The 18,302-nt window shown below is 32.5% G+C and overlaps 3 protein-coding genes across 7 annotated transcripts in view; 2 read left to right on the forward strand and 1 right to left on the reverse strand.

The window, feature by feature from the left end:
- Positions 1-8,811, forward strand: part of LOC123693044 (myosin heavy chain 95F) — a 37,489-nt gene extending 28,678 nt beyond the window's left edge. For 2 of the 4 annotated variants that reach the window (XM_045637949.1, XM_045637950.1), the window contains 12 exons: positions 180-387; positions 760-1,001; positions 1,226-1,338; positions 1,851-1,958; positions 2,267-2,404; positions 2,883-2,975; positions 3,316-3,360; positions 4,330-4,450; positions 5,010-5,127; positions 5,652-5,843; positions 6,885-7,024; positions 7,639-8,811. In XM_045637949.1, coding sequence (XP_045493905.1) covers positions 180-387; positions 760-1,001; positions 1,226-1,338; positions 1,851-1,958; positions 2,267-2,404; positions 2,883-2,975; positions 3,316-3,360; positions 4,330-4,450; positions 5,010-5,127; positions 5,652-5,843; positions 6,885-7,024 — 1,518 coding nt within the window. In that variant the 3' untranslated portion in view covers positions 7,639-8,811. The remainder of the gene's footprint in view (positions 1-179; positions 388-759; positions 1,002-1,225; positions 1,339-1,850; positions 1,959-2,266; positions 2,405-2,882; positions 2,976-3,315; positions 3,361-4,329; positions 4,451-5,009; positions 5,128-5,651; positions 5,844-6,884; positions 7,025-7,638) is intronic. The other 2 variants (XM_045637951.1, XM_045637952.1) reach the window with 1 other exon arrangement.
- A 1,571-nt stretch (positions 8,812-10,382) lies between these two features.
- On the forward strand, positions 10,383-15,517 carry LOC123693128 (nuclear envelope integral membrane protein 1). Of its 2 annotated transcripts, none has more exons than XM_045638092.1 (8): positions 10,383-10,642; positions 10,769-10,890; positions 11,245-11,461; positions 12,476-12,642; positions 12,879-13,094; positions 13,273-13,397; positions 13,629-13,790; positions 14,063-15,517. In XM_045638092.1, exons 1-8 carry the CDS (start codon positions 10,573-10,575, stop codon positions 14,229-14,231), a joined length of 1,248 nt encoding a protein of 415 aa, XP_045494048.1. In that variant the 5' UTR covers positions 10,383-10,572; the 3' UTR covers positions 14,232-15,517. The 2 variants fall into 2 exon arrangements, with proteins under 2 accessions (XP_045494048.1, XP_045494049.1); XM_045638093.1 differs by having other exon boundaries at positions 14,066-15,517.
- LOC123693130 (ras suppressor protein 1) lies at positions 14,903-18,110 on the reverse strand. Its single transcript, XM_045638094.1, has 6 exons — positions 17,925-18,110; positions 17,281-17,571; positions 17,091-17,173; positions 16,795-16,909; positions 16,420-16,552; positions 14,903-16,221 (listed from the first exon to the last, which is right to left on the reverse strand). Exons 1-6 carry the CDS (start codon positions 18,070-18,072, stop codon positions 16,137-16,139), a joined length of 855 nt encoding a protein of 284 aa, XP_045494050.1. The 5' UTR covers positions 18,073-18,110; the 3' UTR covers positions 14,903-16,136.
- Between the last annotated feature and the right edge of the window lie 192 nt (positions 18,111-18,302).

The raw sequence follows: 18,302 nt of genomic DNA on the forward strand, positions 1-18,302 counted from the left end.
TCATATACCTAAAAACATTTGACTATGAATAATTAAGGTTTTTATTTAGACGAATTACAATTCGATAATTTTGTAATTGATCAATATTATATTGTTATGTTATGTGCACAGCAATATAATGTTGTATAAGTTTAAGCACAATTACAAATTAATAATAATAAATTTAAATGTGTTTCCAGGCAATAGTCCACAGCTTCGGCCTATCAGACAAGGATTACAAATTCGGTGTAACCCGCGTATTTTTCCGTCCCGGGAAATATTCCGAATTCGATACCATGATGAGGTCTGACCCGGAGAATTTGAAATCCATAGTGGATGCCGTTCTTGCGTGGTTGGTTAAGTCGAGATGGAGGAGGGCTGTGTTTTCAGTACTGTCGACTATTAAGTGTGAGTATGAAAGTTTTTAGCTATAATTATAAAATTTTTGTTGTTTAGGATATACTCGTAGCTTGATACATCTTGGAAGTGCTGTTTAATTGTTTTTTATCATAAAGTTGGTATACCACTGGGCACTGACAATTGTTTCGTTTTTAATTATAAAGTTGCTATAGGAGAGTTTAAATTTTCCCATATAAACGCTGCATGTGAATAGTTATTTCTCGAATCAAATCAAATCTGATCAAAAATTTTCAGTAATTACATGTTGCACAATTATTATTTTTTTTATCAAAGTAACATATAAAATCTCTATCAGCATTTATTTGAGAAGTCTCACCTTGTAATTTCTTCATATTTAAATCAAAATTTCCATAATTCCAGTGAAGAACAAGATCCTATACCGCCGTAAGTGTCTCATATTAGTACAAAAGACAATTCGCGGGTACCTAGTGCGACGTCAGCACAAACCCCGGTACACGACCATAGCTAATATAAAGGCTTTGGAACATAACCTCAAGCAAATGGACTCTGTTATATCGCAGCTTAAAGACGAAAAGGATAATGCTAAACGGAATATTGAGAACCTGAGAAATGCTATTAGGAACGCGTGTGCGGCTATCAAGGTAAAATTTGTTGTAAATGACGGTAGTTGTGAAATATTGAAAGTTTTATTAAAATAATACACTTTTTTCTGTACTTTCTCCTATAAAGAAAAAAGTGTATTATTTTGACACATGAATGACATAAAATATGTCTGTTTCAAATATCCAAGATATATTAGTAATATGAATACTGAGAAAATAATATAGAATTTGTAATCTGAAATATGTGTCTTAATAATTTTCAGAGTAACGAAAAAATAACTCGTTCGGAAATCGATCAGATTTACAACAAGATAACAAAGGATGTTGAAACACAGATGAGCGCTCTACAAAAAGCCATGGTTGATCAAAAGAACAGGTTCGTTTGAACATAATATTATAAGAAATATTAATGACTAGCTGCTCCGCGTGGTTTCGCCCCCGTAGCTCCACTCCTGTTGGCCGTAGCGTGATGATATATAGCCTATAACCTTCCTCGATAAATGGGCTATCTAACACCGAAAGAATTTTTCAAATCGGACCAGTAGTTCCCGAGATTAGCGCGTTCAAACAAACAAACAAACAAACATACATACATACAAACAAACAAACAAACTCTTCAGCTTTATAATATTAGTACAGATTTGATTGAAACATGATTTTTACATATATTATTAAGTTTTATCCAATTTTATTTTTCACGTATCTAATATTCCTCTAATGTTATGAACGTTAAAGTTTTTAAATAATCCTTTTTCACTTGCTTTGGCCCATGGATTCGTTCGCGATTGAAACCATGTGGCAGAGCTAGTTCAAAATAAACTAAAGAAATCTAGATAATGAAAAATGATGTTAGTTATGGAACTTGAAATTATCATTAACTTATTTTAGGGAAGAACAAGAGAGGTTGCGAAAACTCGAAGCGGAGATGCGTTTAGCGGAAGAAGCAAAGAGGAAAGAGGCTGAGCGACTCAAACAAGAGGAGGAGAACAGGAGGCTGTATGTTTATATTGAGTTTCTTTTTACATTGTATTGTACTGGCTTGAAAATAGATAGACGATTAAACAGTACCAATACAAAATTATATTTAGAAGAAAATAGTCACGAAGAATCGGTAGAAAGTAATCATATCATAAATTTATTGTTAGTCATAGAACGAATTAACTTTAGTTCAAATTTAAAACACTCGTCAATTCTCTTTATCATTAATTATCAATAAACGCTACACATGTTTTTATATTCAGCCATTCCGGACATTCACTTATCACGAACAATACATAATATAAGATCTGTACCTATACCTTCAGGAAAGCAGAAATAGAAGCACGCAGGAAGTTGGAGGAAGCTGAACGGGCGCGTCTAGAGGAACAAGACAGGATTGCGGCTATGCAGTTACAGCAACAGCTCGAACAAGCTGCGAGACAAGATTTGGAGAGCCGCGAAAGGTATACATAATATAAGGGAAAAAAATATTCGCGGTCGAATCAAGTGAATCGAAAATTTTTGAATGCATTTCTATTTCTTGTTACAAAATAAATGAATGTTTCCTTTCAGCAAAATTTGCTATCTCCAGTATTTCAAGTACTTTCCCTCCAGGGTCCATCGAAAATCTCCACTCTATAAATTTTAACTGGTTAAATCAACTGATTGCATCATCACTGATTGCCTAGGCTCTTTATAAAATCGTTAAAGGGGGGGGGGGGGGGTAGAGGGTGATTTCGAAGATCAAAATATTCCGAAGAAAAAAGCGGTACTGCTGGATATTAGTTACGGGAGTTAATTAAATGGTGCCGATAAACTTAAGAAAGGCGGATGGGGTCGTCCATTGCGTGAACATTTCGATATTTTTTTATGTTTGTGTAACCAACATTTACATCATAACAAAATTTTATTGTCATTTTCTAATAAAAATGAATTTTATAGATTAGAACAAGAGCGCCGTGATCACGAAATGGCCGTGCGACTCGCGAAGGAGACCAATGGCCACGTAGAAGGGTCTCCACCGCAGTTGAGAAGGTATTGTACTTTAAACAATTATATTGAAGATTTAATGAGCAATAAGTTTTTAAAGAACTTGCAAAAAAGGAAAAGCAGATAAAAACTTTCATTAAAAAAAAAATTTTTTGCAAGTTAAATAAACATTGTGATATGCAATATGGAATTTTTTTCAAACATTCGAATGAATTTGATAACATTGTAGAAAAGGCACACCTTTAAAGAAACAACAATATGCACACTACAATCTTGCCTTTCTGCTTACTTTTTTATTGTACATAAAAAGTGGTTCTTTGGCAACAAAACTTCTTTTTTCTAGCTTATGAATACAACAAAATAATATTGTAATATGTTTGCACAGTTTCCCAACAATGGACTCAGTGAACGGAGAAAATAAATTGAACAGGTATCGAGTGAGACAAAATATAGACGTTTTCTCTTTCGCACGCCTTCTTTTATCCTCTTTCAATATCTATTTTTATAAAAATAAAAACATAAAAAAAATGTATTCACAATTAGTATATTATTATATATCTAAACATATTTTATTATTGGTATTGAAAGAGGACTACTTCTTGACAAAACTAATTTCTAACATTGTTCGCTATCGCTTATCTATTTCTATTTGCACGTCGGAAACAAGTAATAACATACTAATTTACAAAAAAAGAAAAAATATTTTAAAACATTGTTCTCTATTCTAACACAGTAAATACGGTTGTGAGAAAACGAGATAGCATGATTTTTGGTATAAAATAATTGCTTGTTTAACATTAAACCACAAATGATTTTACTTTCAAAAAACGTTTCAAATCTTTATGCGACGTTTTTTGTAAAAAAAATATTTGACAATAATTAATAAGTAAAGTAGTTAGTAGTAGCAAAATAGCATGTGTGTGTGTAAATAACCTCTTTGATTAATGTAGTTTTAGTTGTAATATAATGCATTAGAATACGTTATAAGTTTATTTGTACGTACCCATTTTGTGTTCATTTTTTAATCTGTTGAATTATCCCTAAATATGGTATGAAATATTACCTGGATCTTTTCTATTTAAATTGAAACTTTTATTACATCGTCTCAAACTTTTTGGTCTGTGTGACGTACGATAATTATCGTAAGTTTCACTTTTACCGTGGTTTCATAAAACCATACAACTTTTTTCTTCCAAGTAGATCTTTTAGTTTAAAAAAAAACTTCTTTCTTCAAAGTATTGATCTTGAAAAAATAATATTAGGACAATAGTTCAAACTATATTTTAAATTAGAATTTTAATTTGAATGTACAAATATAAAATACCATAGTCTATATTTTTGTGGAAAAAAATTACCTAGAATTTTTTTTGGAAATATTAAGTAGGTAAATAATTCATAGGTCGGAACGAGTTCGCATGCAGCAAGCGATGCAGGGCAAGCAAAAGTACGACCTGTCTAAGTGGAAGTATTCAGAGCTACGGGACACTATCAATACGTCGTGTGATATTGAATTGTTGGAGGTACATATTTATACTTTGCCATATTTATTAGTGGCGGCTATCTTTTATTTTATACTAGGTTTCCGCCCGCGGCTTCGCCCGCGCAGTCAAAGAAAAACCCGCATAGTTCCCGTTCCCGTGGGATTTCCGAGATTGCGTTATTTTCCCGGGATAAAAAGTAGCCTATGTCCTTTCTTGGGTATCAAAATATATCCATACCAAATTTTATGAAAATTGGTTCAGTAGTTTAGGCGTGATTGAGTAACAGACAGATAGACAGAGTTACTTTCGCATTTATAATATTAGTATGGATTATTTAATGAAATAATGTCAGCGTACTAATACTTAAAATGGCAATTTCTGTTGCTGATCTGAAAAAAATCTACTCTATCTAAGTGTATCATGATAATTTAAATAATGTTCTTCCTCTATTATACTGAAATCCCCAAAATTACTCTACTTGTAATCATCCTGTTTTGTAATCACTTCCATGGAATTTTGAAAAATTACATTATCATATGAAATTGGTCATCCTATATATGAAAAAAATCTGGATAAAACATATAAGTGTTTGTGCTAGGCCTGTCGGCACGAGTTCCACCGTCGGCTGAAGGTGTACCACGCGTGGAAGGCGAAGAACGCGCGCAAGAGCACCATGGCCGACCAGGAGCGGGCACCGCAGTCCATCATGGATGCCGGTCAGTGTTTATATATCTTATCTAGACCAAATCGATAATTATGTTTAATGATGACATGCGGTCTATTATTAAAAATAAATGGTTCTCTCTTTCTTTTTATTACTTTTATTAGGGTTATTTTATTTTGGAATTATATCCAGTAATTGAGTATCAGAGATACTTTTAAGCTATTGCATAGTTTCTATCTTGGGCCTTGAGCGCGGGGACAGAATCGAGAAATTCCGTAACGAAAAAACCTCACGCTCCCTTCTCCGATGGGCTCGGAGGTGTGGCTTGAAGGCATGCTATGCTTTACCGCGGCGGTCCCCGAGTGCCACACGTCTTTTTTTAAATATATTTTGGTATAAGAATGAGAAGACATTTTAAAAATTACTTTTTGCATTTGACTTAAAATTGCCCTATTTGCATTTCTCTATTTTTGTCATTCTTTTTTTCTTTCAGAGTATAATTCGTCATCATTTGAGGTTTGTGCACTTTACATCGGTCTAATACGCGCCATTTATGTATGCCCTTACACCTTGCAGCGAAGAGCCCGCGAGTGGCGCAGCGAGGCGAGGTCCTGGGCGCGCGGCACCGCTACTTCCGCATCCCGTTCGTGCGCGCGGGCGACAGCGCGGCCGACAAGCGCGGCTGGTGGTACGCGCACTTCGACGGCCAGTACGTGGCGCGCCAGATGGAGCTGCACGCCGACAAGACGCCCGTGCTGCTGCAGGCCGGTCAGACTTGTTCTTGTTTCGATCATTTTCAGCAGTACGATAGAGATGAATAAATAAATAAATATTTCAGGACAATTTCCACACACGGCACGATCTGATCCCATACTAAGCTTTCGCTTGTATTATGAAAACCAGATGTCTGATAAACATACATACATAATTTTAAATAAATACTTGTATAGATAATTAACACACAGACACAGGACAAACATCTATGTTCATCACACAAATATTTGCCCCGGATGGGAATCGAACCCACGACCTCTGGATTGGAAGGCAGGGCCACTACCAACCAAGCCAACCGGTCAGTCAAAAAAACCAAATTTGTACTCCTAAAAAAATCCCAAACTACGCTGCTCTCGCGGTGTGTCCCTTAGACACATAGAACTGAAAGGAAAGAAAAAAGCTCAAACTTTCGAGACTTTCAAACGTTTACTGAATAAACATTACATTAAAAAGTGATAACTTATTGTATTTAGGTACCTATATATTTTTAATACGATATTTATTTAATATATGCTTTATGTATATATGTATGTGTGTATGTATGTTTTTATTTATAATAATTTTTATGTACTTATGTATGTGTATGTTAATGTAGGTACTATAATGTTTTTTTGAATTTGTTTTTTAATTACTAATCTAATACAGCTTTACCACCACCCTCTGTCATGATTTTATGTTTTTTATCTTGTGTTTGGTTGCCTGGAAGAGATGGCTACTAAAGCCATAAGGCCGCCATTTGTGCATGTCTCTCTTCTGTATATGTATGTCTTTTCCTGTTTGTAATGGTGTACAATAAAGCGTTTTCATTCATTCATTCATTCATTCATTCATTCATAAATTCGATCGCTCTGGCGGGATCACGGGTGGCTGAGTTGGTCAGGCGTCCGCCCCGGATTGGCGTGAAAGGATGCGGATTCGAAACCCGCCTCGTGATCGAATTTTTTCTATTCTTTATAAATTAATACTTGCTCTCTTCCTTGAAAATAATGTACCTGAATCGTCATAATATGATAATAATAAAACCCATCATCGCAGGTATCGACGACATGCAAATGTGCGAGCTGAGCCTGGACGAGACGGGGCTGACACGCAAGCGCGGCGCGGAGGTGCTCGAGCACGAGTTCGAGCGCGAGTGGGCACGTCATGGCGGCCCGCCCTACCGCCCCTCGCACTAGGTAATCTATAAAGAAACTAGCTCACCGCCCGCGACTTCGCCCGCTTTCTCTAAAACGATTTGAGATTTAAACTATCCTATCTCTCAAGTTGGATCGAACTGCACATGGTGTGCGAATTTTATTATAATCGGTTAAGTGGTTTAGGAGTCCATTGAGGACAAACATTGTGACACGAGATTTATATATATATTATAAGATAAGATAAGATGCATTTTCTTCAACACAATAAAACCGACAAAAATCAATACTATACTTTTTTACCTAGACATAAAGTCGAAATTTGTGCGTCTCTTTTTATATGTGCACATTTATTTTGTGTAATATTGTCTTTTTTATCTGAAATAATCTAAAATAAAGCGTTATCTTTCATTCACTCATCCTCTCACTCCCTTTTTCTTCTTTTTAGAGAGAGCTCTCACAATTGCTTAATTATTATTCTCATTGAATAAAGTGAAAAGTATAGATGGAACAACTCACTTTGATACTTTAACATTTATATTTATTTTACTAGTGGATGCTTGCGATTAACCTTTACAATTAACTAATAACAATTTTATTTTATACATAATATAAACCAAACTTAAAACATTTGAAAACAGCGTTATTTTTTTCAGGCAATTACAACGACAAGAACACCATCAAGAAGAGTATTAAAACATAAGTTATTATAAAAACGTAGCGCTTTCAACTGTGCCTTCAAAGGTAGATAGTGCAATATGTTGGTCCGCAGTGACTGTGATCATACAAGTACACAACTTAGACGTAATTTACGTAAACGAAACTATTTATCAACAGATTGTATGGAATTTTGTGATTTTCAACGTAGCAATCGATTTATTGTGACTTGTTTACATTTAGGCAAAAATATATTATCCATCATTAGTAGAGTTTTAAATTTTATTAATTTATGTAGACGTTAGCAAATAGAGAACGAATAAATTTATATAAACTTTAGGTCAATATAGTATTATTTCAGTTTTATGGTTGTAAAAGATGATGTGCGATTTATTTTAGATTGAAATTTATTAGTACATAATTCTTGGCATTCCTAAAAAAACATTTCAATGTAATCATAATTAGGAAGTATTATCATACACTTAGTAAACTTTTTGTCTAGTATATTAGACGGCTTACTTAATTTATTTCGATCTACCTTATTGTATGTGAAGGTCAGATAAAAAAAAATCAACTTACAACATGTGATCCAATTTTTGCCTTATATTTAAAAATTTATGTGATTCCAACTACTTACATATCTAATTGACATTTTATATAAAAATATTGTTTAATTATAATTATCATATATTCACAAAGTATATGGACGAAATAATTTAAAATACTTGTGTGCATTATTTAATAGTGTATAAGAAATATAGAAAAGTGGAGATTTATAAAATATAAATTAAATATATGAATGAAATAACGTTTAATACTACAGCTATAATATTTTAATGAAATTTTCGGTACTTTTTTTCAATAATTTATTTTCTAACTATTTCAAACTATTTACTCTCATTCAGTGTCTAAAACTATTGTATATTTCTAATCGAGACATTCCTATCCAACTTTAAGACTGGGGATGCAGCTTTGTATCAAAATTATACAATTTTTCAGTATTTTACATATGCATTTTTAACAGTATTGAGTACATTCCTACCAGACCTTGGCAGTTTTTTTAATAATATAGCGTAAGGTTTGTAAACTTAGTACAATAATATATGAGTGCCTTTTATGCCGTGAAGTACATGAATTTGTGTTATGCTTTACCAAATAAATATAGGATTGTATTATATGTGTTTTATTTTCTATGTAATAAAACCTGATACTTTATCCCTGATACAGTAGATTCGCATTAACGGGATATTTAAATCATCTGACTGTTTACTAAACCCAGAATATTTGATGAGTTGCCTTTGTATTTTACAAGAAAAATGTATACTTAGCTGATATTTATACGTCAAGTATTGATTACTAGCGGTCCGCCCCGGCTTGGCCCGTGATACATTTTTCGCAATAAAAGGTATGGCCTATGTTCTTTTTCAGGGTCTAAAGATTGTCTGTGCCAAATTTCATCAAAAAAGGTCCAGTAGTTTATGCGTGAAAACCATACATACATGCATACATAATTAGAAAGAACGAAAGAAAGATCATTTATTTGACTCCACAAAATTGAAATAACACGATTAGCAAACAATACAATTAGTGATTTTCAGTGGCCCCTCTTTGAAACGATTGGAGCGGCAGTGCGTTCAAAAATATAATATTAAAATATAATGTAAACTAATTAGACCAAAATTACAAACCTTTCCTCCTTATAATAGTAGTATAGAAGTATAGATAATACACAAGATAATAGAATAGTTTGAAACACAGTTTGAAACTACCTACCACGAAACTACGAATTCCACCACCGAAAATAGGTAGTTGTGGAAAATAGGGATCTTACAAGCTGACCCATCGAATTTCGTTTGCGGAATAGGATATAAAAATATTTTTTTTATTGAATAGCTTTTTTCGTGTAAAGAGCGACGTGTACACGTACACTTTACACCTAGGTAATAATTTTCATTTGTCCATTGTAGCTCCTGAAATATCGATATCAGGAGTTCATCATAATATTGTAATCTAAGTGTATGAAAAGTATCTCGAAAGAACTGTAAATATTTCATTGTTTGTTGTGGTGTGATGTCTTAGGGGCTGTCCTTTAATCACGTGAGGCTCAAAAGGGGGGGGAGGGGTCCATCAAAACATCACGAAATATCACAAGGGGGAGGGGGGGTAAAGTAATATATCACGTGTATTTATTTTTCGACAAGCGCGCGATACTCAACCGAAAAGCGGCGTTACATGTATTTATTTTAGTCAAACGCGTACAACTTTTTCGCATATCTTTCATTATTTTTATGTCATTCAAAAACAAACTGCAATCTTTCTGTCTACCTCTGAACGTTTATTATCTTTAATTCTTTAATTTACTATAATAAAATTAGATGATACATACCAGTATTTTTTTATAAATAAAAAATTGATTCTTTGCAGGTACGAAAAAATACACGTGATATAGGGGGGAGGGGGGAGGGGTAGTCTAAAACCTCACCACGTATCAACTATCACCAAGGGGGAGCCCCCCTCCCTCAAAAAATACCAAATAAACATCACGTGATTAATGGACGGCCCCTTATGTGATGTAGTTCTGTTGGTTAAGCTGTTGGTACTTGGTTGGTACATAATATAATAATATTATCATTCATTGCCTGTGGAATTTTGCGCGCAATTTAATGTCATTGATCCTATCTATTGTCAAAGTATGAATGACAGTAATGACACTGACATTTCTCTCAAAAGTCAAAACTTTACAAACAAGCTATGATCAAAAAACACATTATTTTCATTTGTGAAATGAGCACAGTTTTGCTATTTTTAGATAAGTGAAAGTTTCCTTGATTAGGACAGTTTGATATTAGAATTACAACTACTATCGTAATAAGTTTTTTTCGTACAAATTTCTTTGGAAGTTTTTTATATAAACTTAAATAACGCATGACATAATGCACCTTGGTCTCCGGGTTCTTGCGTTGTTATTTGTTATCACAAAAACAAATTCATTGCCTTACGATGGTGAGATAATTTAAAATAGGTTACTTTATTAGTTATAGATAGCAATTGTTCAATAAATACATTCAGTTCTATGAAAATAGTGACGGTTATTGGAATTTGTAAAAACTTTTATAACATTATTTACAGTACATTGGCTTGGTGGACCAACGGTGATTGATAGAGAGATATTTCCATCAAAGCAATCGATAGACATATATTGCTATTCAGGAACAGCTAAAAATTTGCTGGCTTTGTGGCAAACTGTAAAGGTAATTACTTAATACCAATGATCAGGGGAACATCTTAAATTATATTGTTGTTCATAATCTTTTAATACTTTTTCATAATATAAAATAGTGTCTGTAGTTGTTTTCTTCAATATTAATTTTATCAATAAATCTGTTTTAATTAAACATAAAATATATAAGATAAAATTCAATAAGGACATGCTTTGATTTTAAATATTCTATAGTGTTTTAGGTAACTTTTTTCTATTTATTCCTCAAATTAGAAAGTATAACTTAAAAACTTGTATTAGTGCTAATTGAAACCAATAGTGTCAACCTTATCTTAATTGCTTTTTCACTGTAGATATAAAATTATTTTCTTGAACTATTTTTTAGTTCAACATTAAGATACAAAATGATGAATTCAGTCAATATCTGGGTGATAATCCTGAACAAGTATATAAGGACTACACAGAGGACAGCTATGGCTGGGGGGCCGTTGTCAATCCCTTCCAGAAGAAAGTTTATAGAAGTGTCTCTATTAACCTGTTTACTCCTACATGCATGGCTATCAATACCAAACAAAGACATAGTATTGAGCTACAGATACAAAGTAAGTTCAGTTATTTTTTAGTATTTTATTATGGTAATTGTAAATATTTCTATGTTTAAACTTAAGAAATGGCTCAACAAGTAGAATGAAAATTGACATCCTAATGTCTGAAACTAAAGAGTGGCTTCTTTAAAACCTTGTGTGTAAAAAAAAATCTTATCTACTCCGATAATGAATAGGCATAGGCACAGTATTACAATATTATTTCCTACAGTAAGGCCCAGTATTACAATATTATTTCCTACAGTAACGCCTTTGATGTCGCGCGATGCCGCCGCCAGCGTAGGTACTTACGCTGCCACACGAAAATATGCAAGGGTTGCCACAAATGGGAAATAAAACAGTTGTGATTATTAATATTATGATGAATTCATTTATTAATATGTACATTCAAAATAATTGCGATTATTAAATCTGATGTAATTATTTGTTCATAAATATATGATTACATATATTGCACTGCTAAATATTTACGTGGACACTTTATTTTTGGATCTTCTTAAGTATTTGTCTATTATAACATTTAACTAAGTAATGCATTCTCATTGGGATATACAATCTGATAAGACAAGAATGAGAACAGCATATACACAGCTTCGTTAAAATTCTATAGATACAAATACAATCTATCTAAAATATCTAAATAACTTCTGGGATTTTGATGTAAATTTACGTCAATACACAGAATAGTTTGTGCGCGCCATTATAGAATATGTAAGTATAATAAAATTATTACACAAAAAAAATACGAATGCGTCGTCCTTTCGCGCTAGGTAATGCAAACTAAGCGTGATTGCAGTACGCGTCCCGCGTAGCCCGACCCCCCGCCAGTTCCCCTCCGTTTTACACGTACATTCGTCGCCATACTGTAGGAAATATTGTAATACTGTGGCATAGGCATATAGAAAAGAATAAAACAATATGATGAATTAAATATTTATTTACAACATGGCATGTTAACTGTGCATAGGAAATAGATTCCCAATGTATTAACCAATGATTTTATGCTTGTAGGAGTGGACCTATGGCGTGTCTTGATAATGGTAACTGGTATAGCATTGATATTCACATCACGGGCTCTCAGCGGCAATCCTGTGTTCTTCTACTTGTGTGGTATCATTGTAGGAGTGTCTGCGTCTTTCATGGTGCTCGTTTATTATGTTAGCAGGCTATTGCCAAAGGTAAGTATTAAGATAAATAAATATTTAACCATTTTGTATGGTGTGCATGTTTCTTCATTTCTATGGATGTGATATTGTGATGATTGTATGAAACTAAATATTTATTTAAAAGGTAAAACAATCATATTAAAGATAGTCTGTTATTGCATATTAAGTTTTTAGTAACTTTTTTTCATGAAAATATTTTTTGCATGAAGTATATTTGTAAAACTAAATACCTTTGTTAAATATTACAGAAAACTCTCACATACGGCATATTGATTGGAGGCTGGACAGTAGGAGTGTACTTATTCCAGCAGATTTGGGAGAACATAAGAACTCTTGTAGTTTCGTACCAGGCTTATTTGTTTTGGTACACATTTCTGGCTGGATTCATTAGTTTTGTTGTGTGCTACCGGATTGGACCACCAAAGAATCAACGGAGTAAAAATTTGGTTATGTGGACACTCCAGGTGAGTGAAAATTTCGCTATCGCCTACACACTTCTATATATCAAATACTATCGCATGCAAATTGAAATAAAATGATTTCAGTTTTAGAATTCCATGTTCAGTCACACTCTTGAAATTGGTACCCTTATGAAAGTAGTTTATAGTCTATAGTTTCTCATAAGCACTTGTTGACTTTTAGCTAGTGGGCGTGTTCACGACATTCTTTAGCAGCCAGTACCAGGAGGCATCAGCTGCCGTTGTGATCGCCTCGCTCGTTGCCAAGTACTTCCCGCAGTCGTGGATGTACGCTATACAGGGATATTGGTGAGGATACTCTATTTTAAATTAAAGGTCCTATTCCTCATACAATTTCATAGAAAGCATATCAAACTGAGTCGCGTCGCGTTGCTACGCTTTCGCATAGATACGCCTAGTGTGGTCGGACCTTAAGAAGTTGTACTTTCAGCCCAGAAATACTCCTAGCACAAATATTTTTATCGCGTTTTACTGAAATCCATCAATCAAATCAGTTCCAACAAATCTAAATGTTTTCAGGCGCAGAAAGTTCCCTCCAAAGCCGCGGCTACTAACTAGCGAAGAGTACTACGAGCAAGGTGCACGTGAGACGAAGCGTGCGCTAGAGCAGCTGCGTGAGCACTGCACAAGCCCGGACTGTGCGCAGTGGCGCGTCATGCTCAAGCTGCATGACGCCAAGCGGTGAGTGGCGTGTGGCAGCAGCATAACTTATACAATATTATGTCCAACTTAAGTTATCACTGGGTGTGAATAATAGATATTTTTCGATTGTCAGACCTACCCAATATGCACACAAAATTTAATAAGAATCGGTCAAGAATTTAATATATTAGATGTTATTATTTGCATTCCGTCTATTATCAACACACAAATTCGATAGGATAAGAATGTTATATTATAAGAACTAAAAAAAATACATTTTCAGCCTTACTAAAAAATAATTTGTTTTCAAGCAGCTTCGCAAGTTTCGTCGAAGGCAACTCGCACCTCAGCGACGACGAAATAGTCGACTATGAGTCCTACGCTTTTTCACTGGAGCGCTCCAAGCCCAACGCAAATTCCACCAGGAATAACATGGAAATATCAGATGATGATTCTTCTGAAGAACTTGACGAGTTATGAAAAGAAATTTATTCTATGATTGCACACAATAACATTCAAGGCTTATGTGTTAAAATAAAGGATACAATACTAGTCTTATTATAACGTTTTGCTATGAAGAGTGGACATTGTTGAAATGTGAGTGTCTAGTTCATTTCAAGTAAAATATTGTATTCAGATATCAACAATTTTAATTTAAAAGAACGGTATTCCGGTGATTTGAAACATTGTAAGGAAAGTATGTAAACAACACGTTTCTATTTTCGTTTTTTTATTATCACAAATATATGAATCAAGACTATAGTTTAAGAGTTCAAATTAAATAAAAGCAGCTAGGTAATTGCGACTATGTACAAACATTTTTTATTCATTCTAACTACCTAATGTTATATTGCTATGTTTATAGTAAGCTCACTACAATAGATTTCCAATAGAAAATTGCAATAAGTCTTCTAAAATCCACTTTGTCTATGAATTTTTCATCATAATCTTCTTGAAATTTGCAACAAAAATACTATAGTGTGATTTTATTTCTTATTTAATTAAAGTTTTATAACAAAAACTGTCTGTATTGAATTAACTTTGTGTGATTATTTATATGAATCTTGTTTGCTTAGTAGAATTTCTCAATTATTAAGATTTGAAAAACATGTGATCTCTATATATTTTAATATGAAATAATAAAACATTGATTTGTTAGTAATAATTTATTTCTTAAACATTATAATAATATTATCATTAGTCTTTGTATCAATTAATAACATACAAACGAACGAAGAAACAACCAAGCATGATAATCTGATATTAGCTTATCTAATAAATACAAAAAATACTTTCTGTAGTATAAAATTACTTTGTGTAGTTCAGTCAGCTATGACTGCATTTTAATTTAATCAGTATGAATTGTAAAAATAACCATTGTCTGAACTATATAAAATTAACTTACAACTTGTATAATAAATAAAGAACATAAGCATTCTGTCTTACTCTATTTTTCACAATAAGTATGACTTGAGGCAAATATAATGATTACTAAATAAGTCTTCAAAACAATCTATGTGAATATTGTATATTATGAACAGTTAACTTAATTTTTTAAATATCTTTAATAGGATATATATTAATATTGTTGCTCAGTACTAGCAAAAAGTTTGCTAAAAAATTTTTACACACTTTCTTTAATGGGATGTGTATAGAAATGTTTTTTACACCTTATTGTTCGTTGTAAATAAGGCATTTATAGGTTTAATGTGTGAATTTATTTTTATAAGACTGTTTTAAGGTTTAAATAAACATTTTTTATGCAATATTTTATTATTATTTTAAATTAACCTATATTTTAATGAACATTTAATATAACAATTTTATAATATGCATGGCACTTGGTGAGTAAAGTTATAACAATTATTAATTTGTTTGTATACAATATTATAAAAAATAATCTGATTTGTAATAATATTTGGAAAGACAGTTGTCCATCAAAACAAGAGTAAAAAAATGCACTGCTAATATTCTTCAATAAAAAAACCTACTACTTTTTAGCACATTTCAATATATCTTTAAATTACAATTGCACATCACAACACCTATCAATTGATAACACAACACCTATCATAAATTAATTCATTAGTACACATACACTTAGTTTTAGCGTTTGTTAAAGCATAATATAAAAGGCAAAGGCACAATGGTACATTAATTTTATTTCAAATAGTAAATTCCTAGGAACCTCCTAGTTTTCATATAAATCGATGTTTTTATAATATGGAAAATAATTCCATAGCAAAATAATAATTATTATTTTAAAATGGTTGACATGTTTATTGCATTATAAATAATTTCTTTCACACTGAAAATTATCTTGTCTTCATTTTTTATTTTCAATTTACAGTTTCTAGTACCTTTCCTGAGAATACAATTATTTGTTTATCGCACTCTGCTTGCTTTCTTGCTCTTGTCGAGTGTTTGTGGCGGCGGCGGAGGCTTGGCAGACATGTGCCGACTGTACAAACTGTAAAAGTTATGTTGTTTAAAGATTATTACATGTTTTGTATAGTCTTTTGGTGATAATATACATATTTAAAGGTAAATAAAACAATTCAAAGAGTTAATTATACTGCATAATTTATATTACAGAAAATTGCTGCAATTTATTGCATTTAAAATTAAATAATCCTTGTCAAACAACAAAAAGAAAGTATAAACTTACACTCTATATGTCTCAGAGCGCAGATAATCAAGCACATGAGATGGCCCAAGCTTGAGCTGGTCTTCAATTGGTGGTACCCAGAAGTTACCTTCCAGCCTCAATACTGACTTATTACTTGCCAGTTCCAACGACCCTGAAGTATTAAAAAATTATTATAACGGGTTGAATGTTTTGAATGGAAAACAAATTCAAAATTCATAAATTTAAGACTGAAAATGTTCAAAGGTTGAAGAACTAATTGATTTATGTCCACTTAGCCTATGTTGCCTAGTCTTAACTTTCTGTGTAATATAATTAAGACTAAATTCAATCAAATAAGCTCTCCATACGTTTTTTTAAATAGGCTTAAAAATAAAGTATACAGATAAGAAATACCTATTTCTGGGGGAAGAACAACAAGTCTATTTCCTTGCAAATGCAATTCTCTCAACCTCGTCAGCTGTCCTAACTCTCTTGGTACTTCAATTAGATCATTTTCTCTCATTGATAGCTGAAAATTATTAAATCATTATAAGTGACGATATTTGATATTTTAAATACTTATAAAGGTTAACTTCATAACTATTAATAATTATAGAACAAAATTTTCCTGTTATGCACATTTACAACAGGATAACCAACTATGAAACTAATTGAACTCTTCTGTAATAAATGGAAAAATAATTACTTACAATTTGTAGATTTTTCAGATTTCCAATTTCAGGAGGTAGATATTCAAAGTCATTGTCGCCTAGATACAAGGCTCTGAGACTCTCTGAAAATTAAAATTGTCAAAATATAATATTTATTCCAAGGATAGGATGTAGGAAACCTACTATAAAAAAATTAAAAAAGTAATATAAATTATTATATATAGCTTACCCATCATAAAGAAGTTTCCTGACAGGGTAGTTTCCTTAATGTTATTGTAGGTCACATCCAGGATTTCCAATACAGGAAATGCACCAAATCCCCTTGGCAAAGTGTACAGTCTATTGAGTGACACATTTAAAATCCGGAGTTTCGGTAAAGACGACAAACTAACTGGCAGCTCCTCTATGTGGTTGTTGGCAAGATTCAAAATCTCCAAGTTGATTAGGTTCGCAAGACCAGCTGGCACAACTTGTAGTTTGTTATGACTTAAAGTTAGCCTCGTTATGTTTTCTAAAGCAACTGGAATATATTTCACCAATTAATATGTGTTATACAATATGATTTATGGAATTATATACCCTACTAGTAGGTAAAAAATACATTTTATTAGTATGTGGTTGATAGTGATGAGAGAATGAAGTCATCTTTATAATTATAACAAACGCTTAATTCCCATTTTAAGTGTATGTTCAACAAAGAATTGAATTTCTTAATGTAAAAAGAAAACGCGTTATTTAAATAACTCCTCATATGATTCAAATTATTACTCTTATGATAAATAAACAAAAAAAAACTGTTGCGAAACAAACAAGTACCAAACAAGTTACACCAAAAAGGGTAAAACAAGATCATATTGTAATAAGATGACTTACACAAGCCTGGAATTTCATCGAGGCTTGAAATCCCTTTATCCACTAAATCTATTTCAGGATTATTTATTTCCTTAGCTTCTTCGATCACTTTTTTAGCTTTCGACATTTTGGCAGTGTTTGGAATACAGGAAACTGGCGGATGACTCATTGTGGTTAATTTGCTTCCTTGATCAAAACTTCAGAATAAACTTTGCACCAATCAGAATACACTTCGAATATTTGTTCTTTTTTGTGATTGGTAGAAATAAATACAAAAAAGAAGTGATAACAGATTATAAACAACGAGACTTTTATTTAAGTACCACATTATCTGTACACATTATGTTTATTATTTTTTTGCAAAAGGCTATTTTCACATTATTTCTAACCAAGAAGCTT

Source organism: Colias croceus, chromosome 7 (genome assembly GCF_905220415.1).
Source record: "Colias croceus chromosome 7, ilColCroc2.1".
Classification (NCBI taxonomy): Eukaryota; Metazoa; Arthropoda; class Insecta; order Lepidoptera; family Pieridae; genus Colias; species Colias croceus.